Here is a 27,932-nt window from a genome sequence, read left to right on the forward strand (position 1 = left end):
TTATCCTTGGTGAGTCCTTGTGTGTTCCAGCTCTTCCATCCCATATGACCATTAAGGAACCCCACCTTAAGACCATTCCCCAAGACAGGAGAGGCTCACTTGGGGAGGGGGTGAGGTTGACTAGGCTCTCAGGTGAAACACATGGGATGCTTTACTTAATGCCAGGGACTTGGCAGAGGAAAAATGGTGGAGACTGCCTCTCCAGCCTGACCCTTCCAGAGAAGAAGAAGAAGAAGAAGAAGAAGAAGAAGAAGAAGAAGAAGAAGAAGAAGACAGTTCAGAATTACAACAACTCAGCGGCAGATGAGGGGAAAAGCTGTGAAATAGTTGGAGAGGAGGAGGAGGAGGAGGAGGAGGAGGAGGAGGAGGAGGAGGAAGAAGAAGAAGAAGAAGAAGAAGAAGAAGAAGAAGAAGAAGAAGAAGAAGAAGAAGAAGAAGAGAAGAGTTTGGATTTGATATCCTGCTTTATCACCACCCGAAGGAGTCTCAAAGTGGCTAACATTCTCCTTTCCCTTCCTCCCCCACAACAAACACTCTGTGAGGTGAGTGGGGCTGAGAGACTTCAGAGAAGTGTGACTGGCCCAAGGTCACTCAGAAGCTGCATGTGGAGGAGCGGAGACGCAAACCCGATTCCCCAGATTACGAGTCTACCGCTCTTAACCACTACACCACACTGGCACCAGGGGAGAGACAGCTGGCAGACTCAGTGTCTTTAGAAAGCATTCCAGACCCCTCCTTTCCCAGAACCCAGCAGGCATTGAAAGTAGGAGAGCAGAGAGCTCAGAGGCCAGAGAGCTCAGCCCAACGTAGTGATGACACATAGTGGGAGAGACAGAGGGGGTAGCGTTTCAATCAGAGCAACACCATTACTCCAAGAGGCTGCATTTCTAAGGCTCTCTCTGTGAATATTGAATAAAAAAACATTGGTAAGAACTTTCCTCGTCTTATCCACTCCTGGCAACCTACCGTGTGGGGTTGGCTCCTCTGAAGCCTGACATTTAATGACGCAGCAGGATAGACAACTCAGGGTGCATTTAAACTAGGCATGAAGGAACCTGTGGCTCCCCGGATGCTATTATTGCTATTGTTAATTATAAAATTTGGTTAGTTCCTTTATCTTGCCCAGGGCAAAACAAAGTGACTTCCAAGCAAACAACCCCACATACCATATTGCCCCAAATATAAGCTGCATTTCCCCCACAAATTCTGATCGTGCAGCTGATCATGTCTGAAAGTGCAGCTTATATTCACGACCTTATGCCACTGGCAAAGCGGCGTGGCTTCCCCCATGCCAGGAAGCAGCCCGGGAGCACGGGACAACGGCGCCCGTCCCATCTGAGACTCCCAAGCCTCCCCCAAGCTGCCAAATTTTAAAGGTGTGGCTTATATGCGGGCGCAGCTTATATTCAGGCCAATATGGTAGATACATTAAAACCAAGCGGGGAAAGAGGGGGAAGAAATACATTAAAAATATTACACCTATATCTAAAAGGCTACATACAGATGGTTGAAGGCCAAGTACCTGTTTATAGAAGAATGCAACCCCCCCGGGTCCTAAAGATATATCAGGATGATGCCAGATGTTGTTCAACTCCCACTTCCTTCATTCCTGATCATTGGCCATGCTGGCTGAGGGCTGATCTGGAGGCCCACAGATTTCCTCATCCCTGACATAAAGGCATTAGAAGAACATCATACCTGAAACCTCCATGTCCACATGACCTGTGGTGGAAAGCATCCCACCTTCATCCAGTGTTACTGTATAAATCCCAGAGTCCTCTGGTACCAAATTCCTGATGTGAAGGAAGCAACCAAGACCTGTTGTCTCTCGCCTAGTGTACGCCGCTCCCGTCACATAAAATGGAGGTATATAGATGAAGATCAGTTCCTCCAATTCAGCTGTCACCCCACGGTACCAGCGGCACCTTTTAAAATCTTCTAAGACAACTCCCGGTGTAAGGGTGACGCTCTGCCCTGCTACTGGATTTAGTGGTTCCACAGCGATGGAGATTTTGGTGGCGATGGTGTCCTGGCCTTCAGTCAGCAGGAAGCAAGAACTCATGATGGAGGCTGCAGTGTGGGATATAAGAGAGATTTTTCTCATCAAGCCAGAGGTGGCAATCTTTTCCAGACTGAGGGACACATACCTTTGTATTGTGGACTAGTCTCTACACAACTACTACACAACCCTCTATCCTATGACCAGGAGAGAAAGACACATCATCACCATCATTATTATTTGGAGGATGGATGGTGGCTAACAGATTGAGGTTGAATCCTGACAAGACAGAAGTACTGTTTTGGGGGGACAGAGGGTGGGCAGGTGTGGGGGACTCCCTGGTCCTAAATGGGGTAACTGTGCCCCTGAAGGAGCAGATGCGCAGCCTTGGAGTCATTCTGGACTCACAGCTGTCCATGGAGGCGCAGGTCAATTCTGTGTCCAGGGCAGCTGTCTACCAGCTCCATCTGGTACACAGGCTGAGACCCTACCTGCCCGCAGACTGTCTTGCCAGAGTGGTGCATGCTCTGGTTATCTCTCACTTGGACTACTGCAATACGCTCTACGTGGGGCTACCTTTGAAGGTGACCTGGAAACTACAATTAATCCAAAATGCAGCAGCTAGACTGGTGACTGAGAGTGGCTGCTGAGACCACATAATACCAGTCCTGAAAGACCTACATTGGCTCCCAGATAGTCCCCCAAAAGTTCTCCAGTTTTCCTTGATAAACAGTTCATCATTTTGATCTCTGAGTTTTACAGCCAATTTCAGCCAATTTCAGCACCATCCATTAAAGTTATAAGCTGTCCTTCTTTGGTTGGGGTCTCTTCCTCTTCCCATTTCTGCACATGTAAGATTCTGGCTGAGCAAGAGGCATTCTCAGGTCCCATTCCAACCGTTGGGATTGTGGTTCCCAATGTACAATGCAGCATGAAAAGCTGTTTAAAACCAATGGCAAGGTGGGTCCTAAAAAACTCTGTGTCTCAGGTGTCAAAGAAGAGTTTGGATTTGGTATCCCGCTTTATCACTACCCGAAGGAGTCTCAAAGTGGCTAACAATCTCCTTTCCCTTCCTCCCCCACAACAAACACTCTGTGAGGTGAGTGGGGCTGAGAGACTTCAGAGAAGTGTGACTAGCCCAAGGTCACCCAGCAGCTGCATGTGGAGGAGCGGGGAAGCGAACCCGGTTCACCAGATTACGAGTCCACTGCTCTTAACCACTACACCACACTGGCTCTCAAAGGCCAGTGCATCTTCAGCATTTGCTGAAAACTTATAGTGGAGAGAGAGATCCATAATTTAAAATGCCCTTTTCTGGGCTGCTGCCCGCTGAGCTTCTGCAGATGGTGTAAAAACCAAGAGGACCCTCTCAGCTGATCTTAACACCCAGGAAGGTCTGTGGGGAAGGAGGTGGCCTTTCAGATATTTGGCACATGAGCCATGTAGGGCTTTAAACAACAAAACGTTCCACCTCCACTGTCTGAGGTGTTATCCTTCTGAATACCAGTTGTTGGAAGTCACAAGTAGGGAGGGTGTTGTTGCACTTGGGTCGTGATGGTGGCCTTCTTGTTGACATCTGGCTAGCCTATGTGAGGATGCTGGACTAGATGGGCCTCTGACCTGTTCATGTTCTTAAGATTGGGAAGAAGGAAAAAGAAGGGTGTTGACTTTGGCAGAGGAACAGAAGGCAGGAGGTCAAATGCCTCCTACACTCCTCCTTAACGCCTTTTCGCTGCAGACTCCCAGGCCCCAAATTTCTGCCACAATTTCATCAGGCACCACAATTTGAGAAGGATACAGTGGTACCTCGGGTTAAGAACTTAATTAGTTCTGGAGGTCCGTTCTTAACCTGAAACTGTTCTTAACCTGAGGTACCACTTTAGCTAATGGGGCCTCCTGCTCCCACCGTGCTGCCATGCAATGTCTGTTCTCATCCTGAAGCAAAGTTCTTAACCCAAGGTACTATTTCTGGGTTAGGGGAGTCTGTAACCTGAAGCATCTGTAACCTGAAGTGTCTGTAACCTGAGCTACCACTGTACTGACAAGCTGAAACGTGTGCAGAGGACAGTGACCAAGAGGATCAAGGTAAGGTAATGAAGAACAGGAAAGCATACTGAACTGAACTTCTGGTATGATCTGAGCATGCTTGACAATTGAGGTGAAACTTAATCCTGAAATAAAAATCTAACAGACCACGAGGAATTTCCTTTGTCTAAAGCTAACTAGTACGCCTGCTCTCACTGTTTGCAATTCAGACCAATTAGGAGGAGACAGCATGTTCATACCAATGAGTTTTGTAAGAGAGAAACAAAATGATCTGATTGGGTGACTGAATTTGTAGTTTTTGTAAATGAATAGAAAAACTGTTGGATTCTTTGTTTGTTGTCCAGTCTTTGCGAAGCAATCCCACTAGATCAAAACTTCTGCGCAGAAATAAACATTTGGACTCCTTTTTCACAAACTCCGCCTCATGAACTTTTTGGTTTACTCATGAGAAAGGGAGCAGGTTTTCCTGCAACAAAGGGTCTGGAAACCGAGCCTTATGAGGAACGGTTGAGGGAGTTGGATATGCTTAGCCTGGAAAAGAGGAGACTGGGAGGAGATTTGATAGCTGTCTTCAAATACCTCAAGGGCTGTCACAGGGAAGATGGAGCAAGCTTTGCCCCCCTCCTGCTCTGGAAGGTAGGACTCAAACCAATTCAAGTTACAAGAAATGAGATTTCAACTAAACATCAGGAAGAACTTTCTGACAGTAAGAGCTGTTCGACAGTAGTATGGACTCTCCTTCCTTGTGTGATGGCCTGGGCCTCGGGCTCGGACTTGGAACCGGAGGAGTCTCAGTCCGCACCGGATCCTCTGCCTCAGGCAGCATCTGAACTGAGTCTGGGGCCTGATTCTGAAGAGCCCCAGTCTGCACAGGTTCCCATGCAACAAGCACCAGCTGAGCCTAGTCAGGGGCCTGAGCCTGCCCTGGCTCCAGATGCAGAGATTAACTTGTTGCCCTCTGCTGGGCCATCACTTACAGCTGCCCCACTACCAGTTGGGTCAGGGGAGGCTGAGGCAGCCTCTGGGTCTAGTAACCCACCAACATCTCCCGAGCTGCAGAGACTCAGGTCTGAGAGAAGGAGAGACCTGAGTACTCGCAGGAGGAGTGCTCACCTTCGGGTGAGACAGGGAGGTGAGTCACTGGGAGATCAGGACCGACCCCGACAGAGATAAAAGGCTGTCGGACCCCGCCACAGGTTGCGGGAGCAACATTGCTGCTGGAACCTGCCTGAGACCCTGTGCCTGACCTAGCTTGGTTTCCTGCCTTGGCCCTCTTGGACTGACTCCTCGTGGAATTCTTGGGTTTGGGACCGGACCTGGACCGCGTTGCTCTGGTTAACCCCCAGGCCCAGCTCACCTTGGAGGTTTTTAAGCAGAGGTTAGATGGCCCTCTGTCATGGCTACTTGAGTTGAGATTCCTGCATTGCAGGGGGTTGGACTAGATGACCCTCAGGTCCCTTCCAACCCTACAATTCTATGATTCTATAAGAGTTGCTTTGACCATTATTTGATTCTACTGTGCTAAGCTGCACCCACCCCTTCCTCCTGGTGATGCTGTAGAAAAAAGGAAATAATCGCTCTTGCCCAGAGTACACCCTGCCCGCCTCCCACGCACTGTGTCAACACTATTATATAGGCCATATATATATGATGGTAGTGAGAAGAACTGTTTTCGAAAGCTGTTTTGAGCATTCGTTCCTGGACCTTCTCAGCAACCTGCCCCCATTTCCTCTAGGAAACATGGGACTCGTCCACATTATATCACTACTTTGCTGTTAATCCCCATTATCCCCAATTGCGATAGACTAAAGCAGTCCACACCTGCATGTTTTTGCAACTTCGGCTTCACCTGTTCATACCAGGAAGTGTCCCCTGGGTTGTTTGTTCCCACCTTTTAATTTGTCGAATCTTTTGTGCCAGTAAAGTACAGGCTGGGCATGCGCACAGAATGTTGTGGGTGCGCCTTCCTTTTAAAACAACCCCCACCCCAGAAATGTGCAAAAGTCCACAGGCAATTGCCAACTTGCTTGTGCAATCGGTTCTTGTGTGTGTGTGTGTGTGTGCAAATTTGGGATAATCAAAATAAATAGATATAGCTAGTGAGGGATCAAAAGGAAATATAAGAAGAGTCCCTTGCAAGATCAGGCCAAAGGCTCTTCTAGTTAGCATCCTGTTCTCACAGTGGCCAACTAGATGTCTTTGGCCAAACTGGCAAGAAGGAACTGACTCTTCCCTCCTGCCATAGGAGCGAATTCCTAGGGGCTATGGGGGGCTTTGGCCCTCACAATAAAATATTTGAGGGGGCTGCTCCCCCCCAAGTTGGCGGGCATTGTCATTCACATGTTGTGTGTGCACTGCATCATGTGATCGGTTATGCCGGACAGGGCTTGCCTAGCCCCCCCCCCCATATTTTATTCAAGTTGGCACACCTGCCATCTCAAGCAACTGGACTTCAGACGTATTAGAGTGGTACCTCAGGTTACATACACTTCAGGTTACATACGCTTCAGGTTACATATTCTTCAGGTTACAGACTCCGCTAACCCAGAAATAGTGCTTCAGGTTAAGAACTTTGCTTCAGGATGAGAACAGAAATCGTGCTCCGGCGGCGTGGCGGCAGCAGGAGGCCCCATTAGCTAAAGTGGTGCTTCAGGTTAAGAACAGTTTCAGGTTAAGAACGGACCTCCGGAATGAATTAAGTACTTAACCCGAGGTACCACTGTACTGCCTCTGATCCTGAAGGCAGAGCACAACCATTGTGGCTAGTAGCCCTTGGTAGTCTTGCGATCCATGAATTTGCCCTCTTGTGGCAGTGAGTTCCATAGTTAACTATGTGTGCAGCAGGACTTTATCTTTGCTGAATCTTCCAGCGCTTAGCTCCTTTAGATGCCCATGATTTCTGGTGTTGTGAGAGAGGGAGGAAAACATTTCTCTGCCCACTAGGCTGAATTCTATAAACTTCTATCGTGTCGCCTCCGACTCGCCTTTTCCTTGAGCTAAACCGGCCCAAACTCTGAAATATTTCCTGGCAACGGTGCTGCTCCTCCATCTAAAAGGCTACGTTCCTGACACACCCACTGGCAAACTAAGGAAAGGAGCCGTAAACTCTTTGCGTACACAAAATTGCTGCACAATATATAGGGCGCAGAAATTTTTACGATGTGGTTTACCGCTGCCGTTTTCTGATTTTGTGCAAATCTTATCAAAAGTGGGCGGGGGTCCTCTGTCCCAGAGAGAATCAGAAATAGGAACAGAACTGGCTGTTGGGTGTGTGTGTGCGCGCCAGATTTACGCATAAGCTAAACAAGCTATAGCTTAGGGCCCCTCTCTCTTGCCCCCCCCCATGTACTTCTTCTTAATTGTATTTCACTATTAATATACTTCTTCTTAATTGTATTCCAGTTCAACAATTACTTTGATAAAATACATACAGTGGTACCTTGGGTTATATACGCTTCAGGTTACATACGCTTCAGGTTACAGACTCTACTAACCCAGAAATAGTGCTTCAGGTTAAGAACTTTGCTTCAGGATAAGAACAGAAATTGGGCTTCGGTGGTGTGGCGGCAGCAGGAGGCCCCATTAGCTAAAGTGGTGCTTCAGGTTAAGAACAGTTTCAGGTTAAGAACGGACCTCCGGAACGAATTAAGTACTTAACCCGAGGTACCACTGTATTTTTTTATGTGCAAATGGCTTTAGATGCCTGTTGGGTCCATCAATTACTATATAGCATATATGCAACACAAAAAACAGCGACAATTTGTTGTTGACAAAGGACAGCTGGACATATAAAGGGCCCCGTTACCTTCAGTAGCTGAGGGCCTCATCAAACCTAATTCCGGCCCTGGTGGGGTGGTGGAATCATTTGCAGTAAAAACAACTGTAGCTACAGCAACAGCAGGATGAATCCATTTGGGGAATGAACCCCGAAGGTAGACAAGTTACAGTGTGGAGACCCACTTACACACCACCAAAGACTATCAAGGGTAACCTGTTCCACAACCCACTTTGGGTCTTCCTCCCCCGCCCCCAGGGTCCCGATCCCTCTCACCTGCTAGAAGTGCTGCCTCCCAGCTCCTTTTCCACCCAAGGAAAAGCCCCCAGTGGCGCCCCATTGCCAGGCAACTTCCTTCTGAAAGCTCCTAGGGCTCTGAGGGCTGGAAGATGTGGCAAGACAGATGCGGAAAGCCCTTGCCTGTTGGCCAGCAGAGAGCTTCATTCCCCTCACCCAGGGGAAGACTTATTCTTGCCTTTCATTACTTCCTCCACACTTGTAAACCTGATGTACTTTGACCAGAAAGTTCGGGGTGTACTTAGCCAGAACATTTATTGGTTGCATCTTGTTGAGTCAGTCAGTCAATATATCTCAGCTAAGGCCACATCACAGGGTTTCTCAATGCTGCAGGCGGGACGTTGGTCTGGACTACCCTCCCCTGGGAGCCTTTTTGGCTGACGCTCCAAATAGATAATATTTCATTTTCGTTTCACATTTAATGTTTATACCACCTTTCTATTTTTCTATACCCAAGGCGGTTTTCAAGGAATGTACACCTTTGAAATATACTCGGAGTCTAGAGTGGATTTCATGCTCTTTATCCAGCTCACAGTGGTGAGGAAGAATGTAAGTTCCCCCACAGTATCTGCTTTATATACATTATTTGCACAATGGGCTGCACGTGATTGGCTAATTCCGGGATTCTCCTGTAGGCCAATCAGGTTGTGGATTCACTTCCACCTGGAGCTGGATTGGGTGGCTCCTGCGGACCAATCATACTGCTGCAGTCTTCTAGGACAAATCAGAGTGCTGCATTTTGGAGCCTATTCAACTCAGTACATAACAACCTTATAACACAGATGATACAACGGTGGTTGGTTTAATTACGGCTGGAGAGGGGGAGGCGGCCTATAGGAAGGAAGTTGAGCAGTTGGGGGAATGGTGCAGGAAAAACAACTTACTCCTTAAATAAAACAAAAGAGATTATTGTGGACTTTAGGAAATGTAAATTGAATATTCAGCCACTTATTATTGAGGGGAAGTGCGTGGAACAGGTCTCGGTGTTTCGATTTCTGGGAATGGAGCTGAGAGATGACCTAACCTGGGGAGAAAACAGCAAAGACCTGATGAAGAGAGCACAGCAGAGGTTATATTTTCTGAGAATCCTCCGGAAAAACAATCTCTCAAAGGACCTGTTGATGGCATTTTACCATTGTACTGTGGAGAGTGTATTAACTTATGGTCTGTGTGTGTGGTTTGGGAGCTGCACGGCCAGGGAAGAAACAATGCTGTCCAGGGTTGTAAAGACTGCAGAGAGAATAATTGGGTGCACTCTTCCCACCTTGGATTAAATATATGCTGTTAGGTGCTATAAGAAAGCTGCAGAGATAGCACAGTATAGTGTGCACCCCAGAAATGATCTCTTTCAGCTTCTGCCTTCTGGAAGAAGGTATAGGGTTATAAAGACTAGGACTAGCCACTTGAGAAACAGTTTCTACCCAAATGCAATTCTGGTTCTAAATGCAGTATAAGAAGTCTCTGTAGTATATTGCATTTTAAAACGGGGTTTCAGAGTTTTTAGGGGATTTTGAATGTCTTATGTAGATTTTTCAATGTCATTGTTCTGTATGGGACAATGACAATAAAGTTATTGTAAAAATCTAATCCAATACAAAAATGTGATAATAAAACATAACTTTGAAATAAGCAACCGATATCAAATAAAGTCATATTCAACAATCCATTAGAACAGTGTGGACTATTAAATATCAGCATATAAAAATTAAACAGAAACCCACTCTTGACAATTACAATAAATAATTTCTAAACCATCATCGAAGAATTGATGCTTTTGAATTATGGTGCTGGAGGAGACTCTTGAGAGTCCCATGGAATGCAAGAAGATCAAACGCATCCATTCTTAAGGAAATCAGCCCTGAGTGGTCACTGGAAGGACAGATCCTGAAGCTGAGGCTCCAATACTTTGGCCACCTCATGAGAAGAGAAGACTCCCTGGAAAAGACCCTGATGTTGGGAAAGATGGAGGGCACAAGGAGAAGGGGACGACAGAGGACGAGATGGTTGGACAGTGTTCTCGAAGCTACCAGCATGAGTTTGACCTAACTGTGGGAGGCCGTGGAAGACAGGAGTGCCTGGCATGCTCTGGTCCAGGGGGTCACGAAGAGTCGGATACGACTAAACGACTAAACAACAACAAAACCATCATCAGTAAAAACAACAGCAAGTCACAGTGCATAAAATAATACAATTGAGAAGCAGAGACTGAAGGGCAAGGCAGATGGAAAAAGCCTTGCCTGATGGACTGCATATTAATTTGTTCCGGTGAGCATACGGCTATTGGCCAAAGAATCACACCAAAAAGAAAGTCGATTTAAAATGCACTGAGATAATGTACAGATGGGGAGAAATTGCAAATGCCTTAGCTGTCGTAGGCTTTCTCCCCTTCCCAGAGCTGTCCAATGTCCTGAAATTCACATATCTCTCTCTCTCTCTCTCTCTCTCTCTCTCTCTCTCTCTCTCTCTCTCTAACATAATTTTTATTGGATTTTTCCATATTTCATTTTAATTCAATACATATATTCAAAACATCTTATTTGCTCAAAGTGAGCTTTGACTTCCTTCTACCTCTCTTTCGGACACCCCTATAGCCTATAACATATCTTTCACATTCCCGTAATCACTTCTTTATCTATAATCACCTTAAGAAATCACATTCTGATTTATAAATCGGCATCATAATTTCATGTTACAAAACATTTCACGTTAATGCTACAAATGTTTTTAAATGAGTACAGTTTTCTTTCAAATAATAAAAAAATTTGCTCTAGTCTTTTTGATATTTTTCTTCGGGCTGATTCCTGATTCTCCCCATCAGCTTCGCCAACTCCACAAATTCTACCAGTCTTCCAATGTAGGGAGTTCTTGCTACTGCCACCTTTGATCCAAGAGGATTCTCACTGCCGTTGTGGCATACATAAATAAATTTACATCTTTTTTATTAATTTCTTCATCAATTAGCCCTAATAAGAATGCCTCTGGTTTTTTGCTAAAGTTATATTTTAATATTTTTTTTAATTCATTGTAAATAATGTCCCTGGGACATTGGGACATCTCTCTCTCTCTCTCTCTCTCTCTCTCTCTCTCTCTCTCTCTCCTTTAAACCTGCCTTGGACCTGCTGTCCCTGGAGTGCCTTGCAAACTTTAAGTTCCCATTGGCTGGGTACTGCTCATGCATGCAAATCTTTGACAACTTCTGCCCAATGCCAGCAGCATCAAAATGCCAACTTGCCTTGCCCCGCCTCCAGCATTTAAATCCAATTTTTAAATATCATTTGTGATATTACCCCCCAAAGTTCTGGATGCAAGTCACCAAGACATTCCTTGTGGTCTGTAGGATCAATGACAGACATTTCGATCCCGAATCACAATAATTTTACTAGGCAAGAAGTGGAAAACACAAGAACTACCAACTGTGGAAGAATGGCAGATGAAGATGATGGACTTCATGGAGCTAGCGGACCTTACTGGAAGAATCCATGACCAGAAAGAAGAGGAATACCAAGAAGATTGGAGGAAATTTAAAGACTATTTGAATAAATATTGTAATATTAAAAATTAGAAGTTACGTGAAAGTACCAAATAGGCCTACGATTTATTTAAATAAATGGGATTTAGAACATTAAGAAAAGTGAAGAAATTTGATTATAACTGGAATATTGTGTGTTAATAATGATATTGGAAAATTGTTACATTCGGACACAAGGAAATTCAGAAGGGAGGGATTTGAGGAAGTCAATTAATATGTTTATAAGATTGGATTTTTAAATAACTAAGATTGTTTTTGTGGTTTATGTGTTGGTTGTTATCTATTATAGATGTATCTTTTATCTTTTTCTTCTTTTTTGTCTTTTCTTTTTTTCTTTTTTGTTGTAGAGTGTGTTATAATTGTATAAAATTTAATAAAAATTATTGGGGGGGGGGAGGAATCTCCTTGTCGCTGACCAAAACCAACTGCCCCCACCTCCAAAATGGCAAAAAGTTCTGGCTTGGTGTAGAAATGTATAGCTTGCCTTTCAGAAGAACCTCCCCAGACAGGACCACTCTACCCCCAGTCACACACTGCTCCCTGTGGCACAGTCCTCTGCTTTGTGACCTCTTCCGGTTACCAGGGAGCTTCACACTGCTGCAGGGTGGGGGGGGTGGTGGAGGGAGAAGAGGGGAGCTATGGATGAAGCACCCTGGGCCTAGGAGGACAGCCTGGGGTGGGTGGGGAGTGGGTGGGCTCAGCTGGGGGTCCCAGCCGCTGGCGGCAAGGAGCACGGGAGGAACCTAGGCAACCAGCTGGGCACAAAGGCCACCCTCCCAGGATGTCCAAGCCCCTCCCATCTCCAAGAAGGGCGGGAACATCATGTGGACAGTGCCCACAAGTTGGCTCCTCCTGTGGCCATGGGAGATCCTGGGCCCTGGTGCTTCTAGCAGGTGAGATTTATTTGGGGCTCCATGGGGAGGCACTTAGATCCAAAAATTGCCCTTTCGAGGTGATGTAACTTTGGCTGTCTTAGTACAAGCCATGCCCCACCCAACCTCAAAATCCTGACATCATGGTGCAACAATACAACTGTTCTTTGAAATATGTAAAGAGGATATAATGTTCCCCTTTGTTGTTGTTGAGTCGTTTAGTCGTGTCAGACTCTTCGTGACCCCCTGGACCAGAGCACGCCAGGCACTCCCACTGCCTCCCGCAGTTTGGTCAAACTCATGCTGGTAGCTTCGAGAACACTGTCCCACCATCTCGTCTCCTCTGTCGTCCCCTTCTCCTTGTGCCCTCCATCTTTCCCAACATCAGGGTCTTTTCCAGGGAGTCTTCTCTTCTCCTGAGGTGGCCAGAGTATTGGAGCCTCAGCTTCAGGATCTGTCCTTCCAGTGAGCACTCAGGGCTGATTTCCTTCAGAATGGAGAGGTTTGATCTTCTTGCAGTCCATGGGACTCTCAAGAGTCTCCTCCAGCACCATAATTCAAAAGCATCCATTCTTTGGCGATCAGCCTTCTTTATAGTCCAGCTCTCACTTCCACACATCACCACTGGAAAACCATAGCTTTAACTATACGGACCTTTGTTGGCAAGGTGATGTCTCTGACATGTTCCCCTTACTAACCCCTTTTCCCAGGGGTGCAACTTTGTCAGACCTTCCTCATAGAACTCATAGTTGGAACGGGACCTGAGGATCATCTAGTCCAACCCCACCTGATTCTTGTTCTTCCCCTGGTGTTTACCTTTCCCTCCTCCTCCTCATTACACCCTGCACTTCGGTGGAAAAGTGCTCCCAGTAGAGCCTCTGTAGTCCCTGCCCTTAAATGTTACAATCCAAAATACATGGCATGAAAGGAAAGGCCATTGGGAGGGTGGAGGAAAAGAACAAACTCCGGTACTGATCCTGAGTTAAATGCTTGGTTAGTTCCCAACCAACCATTTTCTCGGAAGTGACTGTACCATAGCCAATGCTGACCATATTGGTGCTGGGAGTGGGGGAGTCGGGGAACGTCCTTCTCAAACCCACCAAAGAAGGGGCTACAGTCTCATCAGACCCCCCATGGGAGGCATGTTCTCGATGATACAACCCCTCGTAGAGCAGATGGACCTGCCATTGTGGGCTAGTCAGTGGCGTAGCGTGGGGGGTGCAGGGGGGCCAGCCGCACCGGGCGCAACATCTGGGGGTTAGGGTTAGGGGGCGCAAATCCATGGGTTAGGGGGCGCAAATCCACGGGTTAGGGGTGCAAATTACTTGCCTTGCCCCGGGTTCTGACAACCCACGCTACGCCACTGGGGCTAGTCATAGCAGACATGGGGGTTGCCATAAAATATTTGAGGGGGCTTCCCCCCAAAAAACTGATGGGTACTGCCATTCAAAAGCTTTGTGTGTGCTGCGTCATGTGATTGACTATGTGGGGCAGGACTTACCGTATTTTTCCGTATATAACACGCCCCCGTGTATAACACAACCCCTATTTTTTGGGACTCCAAATTATGAAAATGGGGGGAGATTGCCCAGAGGGTATTTTTGTTTTTGCTTGGGGGGGGATTGCCCAGACTTGTTGAGCTTTCTGGGGGGCGAATTGCCAACAACACTCCCACCTGACCTGCCTGACCGCAGCTGTCAATCGCACGCCTCGCAAAAAAAAAACAACCAATCGTCTGCCCAATCACCGCCAGCAGCCACAAATCACTGTCCAATTGCCACCACAACAGCCAATCCCAAACAGCCCTTGGCGCATACATCAATCACTCACTCACTCAATCACCACTGTATATATATCTCCTGCTCACGGCTGCAAACCATCTCCCATCACCATCCGCAGCAACTCTGGGCAGCTTCCAACAAAGATTAAAAATACATTAAAATATCACACATTAAAAACTTCCCTAAACAGGGCTGCCTTCAGATGTCTTCTAAAAGTCAGGTAGTTGTTTATTTCTTTGACATCTGAAGGGAGGGTGTTCCACAGGGCGGGTGCTATCACCAAGAAGGCCTTCTGCCTGGTTCCCTGTAGCTTTGCAGCGAGGGAACCACCAGAAGGCCCTCAGCAGAATAGAATGGTATGATCCAATATAAGAATTTTTTCTTATGTCACTTCCTAGAACTGACTGAGGCTGGATCTATACAGATTGGAAAAAAAACGCTATAGGGGGGAAAACGCTAGAAAAGCTCTAAATGGAAAATCCATTTGGCGATGGATTGCTGCTCTGCAGCGCCATCTGGTGCCACATGTTTATAACGCAGTTATAACGATATAGTTGTCAAGTGTAGCCGTGCTCTGACTGTCTCTTCTCTGCCCCTTCAACTCTAGGTCATATCTTGAGTTCATGTTTCCTGTTGACGAAAGCTGTTCAGAACATTACCATTGATGTCAGCCTGGACCCAGAATTCCCCCTGGTAGGGCAGGATGTCACCTTTGTCCCCAAAGGGCTTATGATAGACGTCATCTCCTGCCTGTGGACAAAAGGGGAAAAGGACGAATCTTTCCCCATCTTCCTCTATCACCCACCCCCAAAAGCTGCATTCTACCCTAAAGCAGCCTATGACGGACGCCAGACGCCAAGCTTCGATTGCTCCATGCACATCCGGAATGTAACATTTGACGACATTGGTCTCTACGAAATATTCAAGACTAGAAAGATTGCCAACGAAGTGGGTGAGGCCTTCTTACTGGTCACAGGTAAGGACTGGGAACCGGGGGAGGAAATCTGACTCAGCTCATATTTATGATAAAGGTAAAGGGACCCCTGACCATTAGGTCCAGTCGTGACCGACTCTGGAGTTGTGGCGCTCATCTCACTTTATTGGCCGAGGGAGCCGGCGTACAGCTTCCAGGTCATGTGGCCAGCGTGACTAAGCCGCTTCTGGCAAACCAGAGCAGCGCACAGAAATGCTGTTTACCTTCCCACTGGACTGGTACCTATTTATTTACTTGCACTTTGACGTGCTTTCGAACTGCTAGGTTGGCAGGAGCAGGGACCAAGCAACGGGAGCTCACCCCGTCGCGGGGATTCGAACCGCCGACCTTCTGATCGGCAAGTCCTAGGCTCTGTGTTTAACCTGGAAGGTGGAGTGAGCTTGTTTTCTCCTGCTCCGGAGGGTAGGACTTGAACCAAGAGCTTCAAGTTACAAGAAAGAAGATTCCGACTAAACATCAGGGAGAACTTCCTGGCAGTAAGAGCTGTTTGACAATGGAATGGTCTCCCACTGGAGGTTGTGGGCTCTCCTCCCTTGGAGGTTTTTAAGCAAAGCTTGGATGTCCACCTGTCATGGATGCTTCAGCTGATATTTCTGCATTGCAGGGGGTTGGACTGGATAACCCTTGGTGGTCCCTCCCAACTCTACGATTCCATGCAAACTTAACCTGATTCTCACTTGCCAAAGCAAAGTAGCTTTGACAATTTGGTGCAAGGAGTTTGTGATCCTTCCTTTTCCTCATTCTCACGGTTGCCTTTCCTTGTCTCCACAGAAGAAAAGACTCCAGAGCTGAGAAAGCCTAGAAGTCTAACTTCTGGAGCTATCGCAGGGCTCGCTTTTGGCTGCATTGTGGGAGCGATTCTTTTGGGGGTTATGCTGATAACTCTCCTGACTATGTTAACTTCTACAAGGTGATGCTTTCTCCTCCCCCTCCCCCTCCCCCTCCCCCTCCTCCTTCTCTTCCCTTCCTTTCTCCTCTCCTTCTCTTTCTCCTTCTCTCCTTCTCCTTCTTCTCCTTCTTTTTCTCCATCTCCTTCTCCTTCTCCTTCTCCTTCTCCTTCTCCTTCTCCTTCTCCTCCTCCTCCTCCTCCTCCTCCTCCTCCTCCTCCTCCTCCTCCTCCTCTTCTCCTCCTTCTCCTCTCCTTCTCCTCCTTCTCCTCCTTCTCCTTCTCCTTCTTGCATTCCAGTTTGATCTTGCATAAGTCTTGGGGGGCTAACCAAAAATGTAAAAGTTGTATGCAAAATGACTAAAAAAATTGAAATGGAAAGAGAATCAGAGGGATAGGAGGGGTCAGATATTGAATACGGCCTGAGCAGCAGCAGTAGTAGTAGTAGTAGTAGTAGGAGATCCAATAGATCAGCTGATCCCAAAAGCCTTCCTGAAGAGCCAAGTTTTTGACCAGCATACGAATGGCCCATGTGGGCATTGGGTCATCCTAAAGAGCTGGTGCCTACACAAGAGGCATTGCTTTTCCACAATGTGTATATATCAGGCAAAATCCCATAGCTCAGTCAGTAGAGCATGTGTCTCTTAATCTCAGGGTTGTGGGTTCGAGTCCCAGGTTGGGTGAAAGATTCCTGCATTTCAAGGGGTTGGACTAGTTGACCCCCGTGGTCTCTTCCAGCTCTGCAAATCTGTGATTCTGTGAATTTCTGTACGAAATGTCTGTATTAGGAGAAAGTCGCAATAATGCTGATGAATTCTCATGAGGATTTAAAAATAAACAAATCACAAACTGATATGGAAATATGGGGGGGGGGGTGAGAAACTGGGAGAAAGGCCAATTGCTCATGCACTTGCATTCTCATGGGTTGTCTCCACATGAGAAACCACCAGCTTTCTGGCTTTCAAAGAGGTTTAGACAAATTCATGGAGGTTATCAATGGCTACCAGCCATCATGGCTCTCCTCTGTCTTCATGGTCAGAGGCAGCAATGATTCTGAATACCAGTTTCCAGAAACCACAGGAGGGGAGAGTTGCTCTTGTGCTCGGATCCTGCTCGTGGGTTTCCCAAGGCATCTGGGTGTGGGAACAGGATGCTGGATGAGATGGACCATTGGCCTCATCCAGCAGCCTCCTTGGACGTTCCCATGTCCTGAAGATGTATCTCATCAACCCACCAATGTTGAATAGACCCTGGGGAGGGGAGTTGAATGACAACGGTAGCATCTCACACCAAAACATTGAATGAGGTGTCCCCAGAAGGCAAATTAAGCACCAGAGAGACTCAGTGAACAGCAGAAAACAGAGCCCCAGTCAAATAAGGGATATGGAAGTTTTCTAAAGAAGCAACCATCTTTGACACAACGGAGTGGCACCAAACTTCTCCCTCCTAAACTCTTTTATCCTTTTTCCTGTTTCTTTAGCGATGACTCGGACCCCACTGTGGTAACCATCATGCCTTCTACAGCACGGTAAGTACAGGATGGAGCCTGAAATCTCTCTTTTTGGAGAAAACCAGATTTTCTTTCCAAAACCTGCAAACTACATAAGATGTCTTCTAAAAGTTAAGAACGACAAAACTTTTAGAAGACATCTGAAGGCAGCCCTGTATGAGGATGTTTTTTTAAATGTTTGATGCTTTGCAGTGGTACCTCGGGTTACATACGCTTCAGGTTACACACGCTTCAGGTTAAAGACTCCACTAACCCAGAAATAGTGCTTCAGGTTAAGAACTTTGCTTCAGGATAAGAACAGAAATCGGGCTCCAGCACGCAGCAGCAGCAGGAGGCCCCATTAGCTAACGTGGTGCTTCAGGTTAAGAACAGTTTCAGGTTAAGTATGGACCTCCGGAACGAATTAAGTACTTAACCTGAGGTACCACTGTATTATGTTTTATATATTCTGATAGCTGCCCAGAATGGCTGGGGAACCCAGCTAGATCGGCGGGGTATAAATAATAAAATGGTGGTGCTGATGATTAAACAACATCTGGCCGGGAGCAGTGGCGTAGCATGGGTTGTCAGCACCCGGGGCAAGGCAAGTAATTTGCGCCCCCTAACCCATGGATTTGCGCCCCCTAACCCGTGGATTTGCGCCCCCTAACCCTAACCCCCAGATGTTGCGCCTGGTGCAGCCGGCCCCCCCTGCACCCCCCACGCTACGCCACTGGCCAGGAGGCAGGGAGGGAGGGCAGACTTCTGGAATTCCATTTCCACCTTTGGGCATAAAGTGGTTTGGGATGGGGGGGTCCAGTTATTCAAATGGAAACAGATATTGCACAAAAATTGTATTGTTATTGGGGGAAGGACGTTTCCTCAGCCATGATATGACCCTGAAATTGCAGGTTTGCAGAGCAGAAAACTGAACATGACTTCAACAGTCAGTCGTGGTCTTCCTCACTGTGATTTATATCATTCATTCATTGCCCTTAACCCTAAGGTCCCAGGACAGGTTAGAACATGAAAACATTTAGAATGGTTTAAAACAACTTACAGTTATAGAAATCAGATAGGTCCTAAAAATATACACTGTCTGAAGATTTTATTTTATTTTAAAACCATTGCACATACAATTCCTCCCATATGTTCAAAATGCACAAAATGCCCTTCAATAGTTTAAAACTGTTGCAAAACTTTTCCATGGATGTCAAAGAAGGGAAGCTGGTGCTTGTGGGAGGTAGCTGAGAGCTGCCAGAAATAAACTTCTCACACATGAATTCTTTGCTGTTTTTCCTCTTTCCTCAGCTCTATGGGAAGCAACAGACCTTCTCACGCAAGGTAAGTCACAGGCCTTCAGGATACAGCCCAGATACTGTTTTTGGAAGAAGATACTGTTTTTGGAAGCTGGTCTGGTCTCAGAGCTCCTGGACTCCATGTCCACCTTTGGGGGTTAAATGAGGGTCCAATGATTCAGTGAATGCAAATTGAGGGGACTTGTGAGGGGTCCCTCAGCCAGAGAACGAACCTGGCCTCTCCAGTTTTCCTATGGGAAAGGATTCTGTTCTCGTTTAAAAGTGAGCTTGCCTAATGTGAACTGAAGCATAGTTATCCTTCAAAATCCACATTTCCCTAAACGTTGCCATGCAGTTCTCCAGGCAAAAATATATGTTCATTAATGCACATACTAAAATGTGCATATAAATGCATGTTCGAGAAAGCAACCGTACCAAAAATGATTGGTTTATTTTCTGGGGGGTGGGTGGGGGTTGATTAGACAAAACTATGTACAAAAATGAGTTCATGATGAGAAATTCGCACTCAAATGCTGGGAAAACAAGGAATTTAGAGAACCAAAATTGGCAAATTTGTCAATCTGTATTTTTCTTGGTTCTGGTAAAGATTGCAAAACTTTGCAACTCTCTGCCTTTTGACACCAGGCAGGTGCCTTTCGCTGTCCCCTAAGCCTAAGGCATATACTCTTTACCTGCTAAAAGCATTTTTGTTTAGGCAAGCCTCTCCAGATGTGTAGGATGCTGGCATGCCCTTTAATCAGGTTCTTAGCTGTATTCTGGGGGGCGACATTGCGGAGAGGAGCTGGAAAAGTGGGGAGATGCTGGCCCTCTGTTGGGAACCCTGTGAGTCCCAAGCCCACCTCTGAGATGCTGTTTGTTTCCTTAGGATGGAGAATCAGCTGATATTAAGCAGCCACAATGTCCGACCTGGGTAAGTACCAGTGGGAGGAAAATAAGATTTGTGGGACCCACATGTGGGTAATTAAAAAGAGAATCGGAAAATAGTGCCATCCTTTCCCCCCCAGTTTCAGACCCCAACCTGGCCTGTCTCGTGGTTCTGATTCCTCCTTCTTCCTGAGCTCTTACCTATGGCTTGTCCCTTGGTTCTCTCTCAAGCCCCATCTGCAGTGGTGTAGTGGTCCAGGGTCAGGGTGGGGTCAAAGACCCGCTACTATATCTGCAGCAGGGTCCCAGCAGGATCTCTGTCTCCAACATCCAGGAGCTGCCCAATCAGCATGAAAGGGGAGTGCTTTAAGCCACTGAGAAGGAGCCTTCTTTGTGCTGATTGGAGCCGATCGGAGTGAAAGGGGGGCGAGTCGGCCATTGAGGATTGGCTCCTAGGGTCATTCTGGAGAAGGTGCATGGGAGGAACCCCAAGGAGGAGTTGTTCTGTGTGCTCTGAAGCTAAGCATTTAAGAACTCTGGAAACCCAAAGTGCTTCCATTTCAAGAGAATGCCATGAAAGTTCTGTTACTGTCAGATTTCGGGGAATCAGATCCCTTCCCCCGGTGGCAGTAAATAAGTAGATCAAACAAAAGGAGTGTTTTTACTAGATAAGTTCTTTAATGATCACAGTGAGAGACAAAGGAATGCATATCCCTCTAAAAAACGGCGTTGCTCCCAGTAAAGGTTTACCCCTTCCATCCCTATTAATTTACGTCACTCCTACTTCGGGTAATCTGAGCTTGTTGTCATTGCACTTTCTGTTCTAACACTTCCCAAGCCCTTCTAGTCTTAGGCGAAGGGTGTGTGTGTGTCAGGAATGCTGTCCAAGGACCCTGAATCTGCCAGCTGTCTCTCTCTTGCCGTTTCCTCTTCTAGCTGTTCCTTACCTAGTATTTCCCAGCTTTTCCACTCTGGACTATGCCCTTCTTCAAACCACTGTTCTAAATAATACTTTCCTCCTGCCCTTGGGAAGGTTCAGAAAAAGTGCCTCCACACTACAGTCCCTGACAGTTGTGTAGAATGGGACTTCACGGAAAACACAAGTAACTGGGAAACAAGATACTGAAGCAGAAATGAGTAGATCTAGCAGAAAGACAAAACAAGGAGATCTCCACTGGTCATTGCAATTCATCCCTAACTATTATTATTGCATCACTGTAAGATTATTGTATAAACTTAGAGAAGGCTGTACAGTGGTACCTCGGGTTACATACGCTTCGGGTTACAGACTCCGCTAACCCAGAAATAATACCTCGGGTTAAGAACTTTGCTTCAGGATGAGAACAGAAATTGTGCGCTGACAGCGCGGCGGCAGCGGGAGGCCCCATTAGCTAAAGTGGTGCTTCAGGTTAAGAACAGTTTCAGGTTAAGAATGGACCTCCAGAACGAATTAAGTACTTAACCCGAGTGTCAGGGAACTGTCATCTGAGACGAAGGAGGTGAAAGGGCTCATGGAGGGTGAGAGAGACCACTCAGCGGAGGAGGGGACCAGCAGGGGGAGAAGTGGAGTTACAAGGGAAAGTGAGTCGGAGGGAGAGCTCAGAGATACTTCAAGCGGGAACAGTGGAGAGGTTTCAGGACCTCCCGTAGGCACACCCACTCCTCGGCGGAAACTGTCACGCCGAGAGTCCAGAAGACGCGTTTCCGTCAAGGAGCTTTTATGCTGGAAGAAGTTCCGTAAACGCCCACTGTCCGATTCAACGAGCGATTGATGGAGCCATGCTTAAGGAGCTCCATCACAGACAGAGGTTTGGGAACTTAGCCAAACTCTGAGGGATCAGGATTTTACGCACAAGCAGCTCACCATCCCATCACAGCAATCGGACAGTCCCTGAAAGCAGCTTGTGCAGAGAGGCATCATGAGCAACCCAGCTGGAGCCGGAGGAGCAGCAGGAGCTGGAGAAGGTCCAACTCTGGAAGAAAGGTACAGAGTTTTGGAACTCCAGCTAGCAATGCAAACGGCGAGGCTAGAAGAAAGGAGGGCGCAGGATGCAGAAAAGGCAAAAGGCGCTACACTAGCAAGAAAGATGCCAGGAATGGTGCAGAAGTTTGGGGGGGACCCCAGGAACTACCAAGCCTTTAGGACAGAGATGCAGTATGCTCTTGAACTGCAGTTTAACGACTTTCCCGATGAGGCATCGCGAGTGGCGTTTGTGATTGGCCATCTCGAAGGGGGGGCTAGAGACTGGGTCCGGCCCCTGATGGCAGGGAATAGTGACATGCTGAAGGACGCGAGGAAGTTTTTTCGCGCCATGGATTTGATGTTCTCCAGCGAGATTGAACAGGGACTGGTGCGCAGACAATTGATGGCTTGCAAACAGGGGAGCCGATCGGTTCGTGAGTACTGGACTGAGTTTACAATGTTGATACATAAATTGGGGTGGGACCTATCGGCGGAACCCATTCAAATGCTCTTTGAAGAGGGGCTTTCTTCGGCGGTGAAAGACGAACTTTCCCGGGCGCCCAGGGCGGAGTCTATGGACCAGCTGACCAAATCAGCGCTGACCATTGGAGCGCGCCAGGAGGCAAGAGCCTTGGAGAAGCGGGAGGGGAAAGGAGAGCGTTGGAGGGACTTCCGCATTCCAGAGATTCCAGAACCCAGTTTCCCGCCCGGAGAGCCGATGGAAGTTGGAACAGCGCGCGCGCGCGCAGTTTCAAATCCCAGTGAAGGGAGGAAGAAGGAGGGAAAGAGCGCCAAGAAATGTTACCTCTGCCAGCAGCCAGGTCACTTTGCCAGAGTCTGCCCACAAAGAAAGGAATGGCAAGGGATGGCGGGAGCTGTTGGGGGGAAGGAGGAGGAAGTTCAGGAGCCAGTAAAAGCCAACGCCTGTCTGCCGCTGTCAGGGCACTGCAGACAGGCCAAGGAGCAGTAAAAGTGCCCACTCCGGAACCTCCAAGACCAGCTCTAGTAATAGAGGTGCTGCTAGAGCTGGCAAACGGATACCCACTAAAGACCAAGGCGCTGTTGGACTCAGGCAGCTCCTGTAATTTTATGAGCAAGGAGTTTGCAGCTGAACACCAGATACAGACACTCCCTTTAAGCAACCCCCTGCAGGTCACCACGATCGATGGGAGGGAGCTGTTGGGGGGAGAAGTGAGCCTACAGACCGTCCCAATGGTTATGAGGGTGGCAAGGCACACTGAAAGGATAGCGTTCAATGTAGCCACCCTGGGAGGGGCGCCAGTCATTTTGGGAATGAGCTGGCTAGCGTTGCATGACCCGCTAGTGGGCTGGCATCAGCGAGTGGTCTCCTTTGGGTCAGCACATTGCCTGGAGCACTGCAAAGAGGGAAAGGTGCCAGAAGGGGCAAAAGCCTCCCTAGCAGGGATGGAAGTGGCGGACAAAGGGAAGGTGCCCAAACAATACGCTGACCTGAGCAAGGTCTTCAGCGAAAGGGAAGCAGATAAACTACCACCGCATAGAGACTTTGACTGCCAAATTAACCTGGTCCCTGGGGCCCAGCTCCCCGTGGGCAAGCTGTACGCCATGTCAGACAGGGAGATGCAGGAGTTGAGGGAGTTTATTGACAAAAACCTGAAGAGAGGTTTCATCAGAGAGTCCAGAGCGGTGGGGGGCAGCCCAGTGTTTTTTGTGGACAAAAAAAACACGGATAAACCGAGATTGATCGTGGACTACCGGCGGCTAAATGCCGTGTCAGAACCAGTGACTTTCCCCATGCCCAGGATTGATGACATTTTGACCAGGGTGAGGAAGGGAAAGATATTCACGAAACTGGACCTGAGAGGAGCGTACAACCTGATACGAATAAAGAAGGGGGATGAATGGAAGACAACGATGTTCACCCCCCTAGGGGCTTTCGAATATCTCGTTATGCCCTTTGGATTACAAGCAGGCTCCGCCTGTTTTCAATCGCTCATGAACCATGTACTGGGACCTTTGCTCTACAAGAATTGCGTGGCCTTTCTCGATGACGTGCTGATATATTCAGAGAATGAGAAGCAGCATGTAAAGGATGTCAGGGAAGTGCTGAGCCAGCTGCAAGCAAACCAGTTGTGGGTGAAATTGGAGAAGTGTCAGTTCCACGCCAAGGAGGTGGAATTCCTGGGGTACCGCCTATCAGACAAGGGATTAGCCATGGATCCAGGCAAGGTACAGGCGGTGCTGGAATGGAAGACACCGAAAACGAAAAAAGATGTGCAAAGGTTCTTAGGGTTTGGGAACTTTTACCGTAAATTCATCAAGAACTTTGCCCACGTAACGGCTCCCATCACGGACTGTCTGAGCAGCAAGAAGAAATTTGTTTGGACGGCGGAGGCGGAGCACGCTTTTGAGGAATTGAAAAAGGCATTCGCTTCGGAAGAACAGCTCCTGCATGTGGATTTACAAAAACCCATGAGAGTGGAAACTGATGCCTCAGACCGCGCGGTGGGGGCGGTGCTGCTTCAGCCAGGGAGCAATAAGTCGGAATGGAGACCGTGTGCCTTCTTTTCGCGTAAGCTGAACAAATCCGAGAGGAACTACACGGTATATGACCGAGAACTACTCGCCATTCACGAAGCGTTCCGGAGATGGAGACACTTACTAATTGGTGCACAGCATAAGGTACAAGTATGTACGGACCACAAGAATTTGGAGTATTGGAGAACGGCACGAGTGCTCAACCAACGACAAGTGAGATGGGCCCAGGAGTTCTCCAAATTCCATTTTGAAATCTGCTATGTGCCAGGTCCAGAAAACATCAGAGCGGACGCTCTCTCTCGCAAACCTGAATATTTGGAGGGGGAGGGAGCGCCAGAAGAGAGACATATTATCCCAGAGGACCACTGGGTGTGTGGTGCGGCCTGGGTGGGGCAAAGAGAACTGGTAGAGGGAACGGTAAATGATGAGTACGCCCAGGATAAGCTCAGAGGTTTAAGGGGAGAGGGAGAAGACCCCGGAGGTTTTGAAGAAAGAAACGGGGCATTGTATTACAAAGGGGCGCTATATATACCCGAAGGGGAATTGAGGGGGAGAGTACTCAAACAGCTGCACGACAATCCCACAGCGGGGCATTTTGGGCAACACAAGACCATGTGGTTGGTGACCAGGGAGTTTTGGTGGCCCAAGGTGAGGGAGGATGTACGGGAGTATGTGAGAAGGTGTGACCAATGCCAGAGAGCCAAAGGAGAAAGGCGGGCACCAGCGGGATATTTAGAACCATTACCCACACCAGAACGACCGTGGGAGGCGGTGTCGATAGATTTTATGACTGATCTGCCCAAATCCCAGGGGAAAACCGCCATACTAGTCGTAGTAGACCAGTTAACTAAGATGGGTCACTTTGTAGCTTGCTCACATGCAGTCACGGCGGAAGAGACAGCAAAATTGTTTGTAGAACATATTTTTAGGCTGCATGGCGCCCCCTTGAGGCTGGTTTCCGACAGAGGGAAACAGTTCACGTCCAGGTTCTGGAGGAAGCTTATGAGCTTGTTGCACGTAGAGGTCAACTTTTCGACTGCCAGGCACCCTGAGACCAATGGGCAGGCGGAGAGGGCAAACGGTATCCTTCAACAATACCTGAGGTGTTATGTCAATGACAGAGAAAACGATTGGGTCGAAAAGTTGGCACTAGCGGAATTTGCTTACAATAATGCAGAGAATGTGTCCACCGGGATGAGCCCCTTTTTGGCTAATTATGGGTGCCACCCCAGGGCGTTTCCAGGGGAAGGAGGAGAGAGATGGAGTGTTCCGGCCGCTGAACTTTTTGTAGAAGAAATGGAAGCGATCCATCGTCAACTCCAACACAACTTAGAAAGGGCCAAAGAAGAATATAAGAGGCAGGCAGACAAGAGCAGAAGGGAAGGTGAAACAATTAGGGTGGGGAGTCGGGTCTGGCTATCAACCCAAGGGTTGCCGTTCAAGGGTAGTTGCAAGAAATTGAGACCCAAAAGATTGGGACCATTTGAGGTCATCCAACAGGTCAACCCAGTGGCTTTCAGACTCCGGTTACCGAACCACATGAAACTGCACCCAGTATTCCACAGGTCATTACTGTCACCATACAGGGGGGAAGGTGAAGGGGTATCCACACGGGGGCCAGCCATAGAAGAAAGGGAAAGCCGCAACTATGTGGCGGAAATCATCGACTCCAGGTGGAAGGGTAATCAGGTGGAGTATTTGGTCGCGTGGGAAGGGGAACCGGAGTCGGAAAACACCTGGGTGAAGGCAGAGGAGGTCCATGACGAGGTCTTGATCGAAACGTTTCACCAAAGGTTCCCCAGGAAACCTCAACCAGTAGCGAGGTTCCGGAGGGAGTACTTTGGCACCACCGACGATGAGGAGGAACTGGAGGGATTCAGGGAATCGGAGTTGGAAGAGGGTACAGACTCCGAGGAGGAGGAGTACTTGGAAACCGGGAACAGCAAAAGGTGGAGGGAAGTGTTCGAAACTTCGGAAGATGAGGGAGGTTCCTTCAGGGGTTTTGCTCCCTCGCCTCCCGCAGAGGAGGGGAGGGAAGGGGGTGAAGGGGGCCCTAGAGGGGAGGTGGATGTCAGGGAACTGTCATCTGAGACGAAGGAGGTGAAAGGGCTCATGGAGGGTGAGAGAGACCACTCAGCGGAGGAGGGGACCAGCAGGGGGAGAAGTGGAGTTACAAGGGAAAGTGAGTCGGAGGGAGAGCTCAGAGATACTTCAAGCGGGAACAGTGGAGAGGTTTCAGGACCTCCCGTAGGCACACCCACTCCTCGGCGGAAACTGTCACGCCGAGAGTCCAGAAGACGCGTTTCCGTCAAGGAGCTTTTATGCTGGAAGAAGTTCCGTAAACGCCCACTGTCCGATTCAACGAGCGATTGATGGAGCCATGCTTAAGGAGCTCCATCACAGACAGAGGTTTGGGAACTTAGCCAAACTCTGAGGGATCAGGATTTTACGCACAAGCAGCTCACCATCCCATCACACCGAGGTACCACTGTATAAACTTAGAAGGGACATGGACTCGGGACTTTTCCACCTCATTCTGCCCCGTGTTGTCTGAGACCACAGAAGTTGGAGATTGTCAGGGACGTGGCTGAATTGAACGCCTGGGAAGAGCCTGACTCTGGAGATGGAATGCCAGTACAGAGGGAGCTAGAGTCTGACTCTGGAGATGAGGGGATGCAATCACAGACAGAGCAGGAGTGGGTTAGTTCGGGCCCCCTTCATCAAGAGTTCCCAGGCTCAGATAGAGCTACAGACTCGTAAAGCTTGCAGGCTAAGGGAGGGGAGGAGATAGATGGCATTGAGGGGGTTGCTAAGCAAACAGGAGGAAGGCAGCATTCAGAGGACTCTTCGTTTGGGGAGGGGAGGCCACCCACCTTCTCCCTGAACCAGAAGAACTGAAAGGGTGAAAATGCAACGGAAGTACAAGAGAGGAAGGACTGGACTTTGGCGCCCTTTGTGCTGCGAAAGGGGAGGAGACTCAGGGTGACCAACTCATAGCGAAGAACGGCAGGCTCAGAGCCGCTCTCTGGGTGTTAATTGTAAATAAACGTGCCATAAAACTGCCAGAGACTCATTAATTCTTATCGGAGCTTGCTTGCCTGTCTGAGATCATTAGAGAGATCAAAGCTCCTAGATTCCATTTCTATGTCCAGCTTGGCTCAGACTCGCATTGTGGAATGGGATTAGACCTGTAGCCTTCAAAGTCCTCAAAGAGGAAGCTGGTGGGGGATGTGGCGACTTCCACTTCTGGTTTCCTTCCTCTGATTCTAGGCTGGTTTTCTTCCAGGTGAAAGCAGAGATCATTCTAGTCCAGAATTTAGTCAGCATTCAAGTCTTGGACTGCATCAGCCAAGCCCGTGGACCCCCAACCACCACCACTCCAGAAGAGGAGCACCATATCCTTGGAAATCATGACGAAATAATCAACACCCTAAACACCAATGCCCACCCAAGCCTTCAGGGGCAGAAAGACAACATGGCCCCTGATGAAATAAAAGCCTCCAGAACCCACTTCTGTCAGCATCTGTAATCCTTTGACTGGGACTGGGTTGGGATGGCTGTATACTCCATTAACTTCCATGGTATTACATAATGTATATAT

The 27,932-nt window shown here is 48.1% G+C and overlaps 1 protein-coding gene across 2 annotated transcripts; it reads left to right on the forward strand.

Annotated features, from left to right (window-relative positions):
* Positions 1-12,256: 12,256 nt before the first annotated feature.
* Positions 12,257-27,841, forward strand: LOC310768972 (uncharacterized protein; the record flags this gene model as incomplete). 2 transcript variants are annotated; one of them, XM_083627970.1, is made up of 7 exons in its annotated part: positions 12,257-12,539; positions 14,907-15,275; positions 16,065-16,203; positions 17,660-17,707; positions 18,980-19,012; positions 19,853-19,897; positions 27,618-27,841. In XM_083627970.1, exons 1-7 carry the CDS (start codon positions 12,428-12,430, stop codon positions 27,619-27,621), a joined length of 750 nt encoding a protein of 249 aa, XP_083484096.1. In that variant the 5' UTR covers positions 12,257-12,427. The 2 variants fall into 2 exon arrangements, with proteins under 2 accessions (XP_083484096.1, XP_083484097.1); XM_083627971.1 differs by lacking the exon at positions 27,618-27,841 and having other exon boundaries at positions 12,327-12,539; positions 19,853-19,901.
* Positions 27,842-27,932: the final 91 nt, after the last annotated feature.

Source organism: Podarcis filfolensis, assembly GCF_964270895.1.
Source record: "Podarcis filfolensis genome assembly, chromosome: 8".
Classification (NCBI taxonomy): domain Eukaryota; kingdom Metazoa; phylum Chordata; class Lepidosauria; order Squamata; family Lacertidae; genus Podarcis; species Podarcis filfolensis.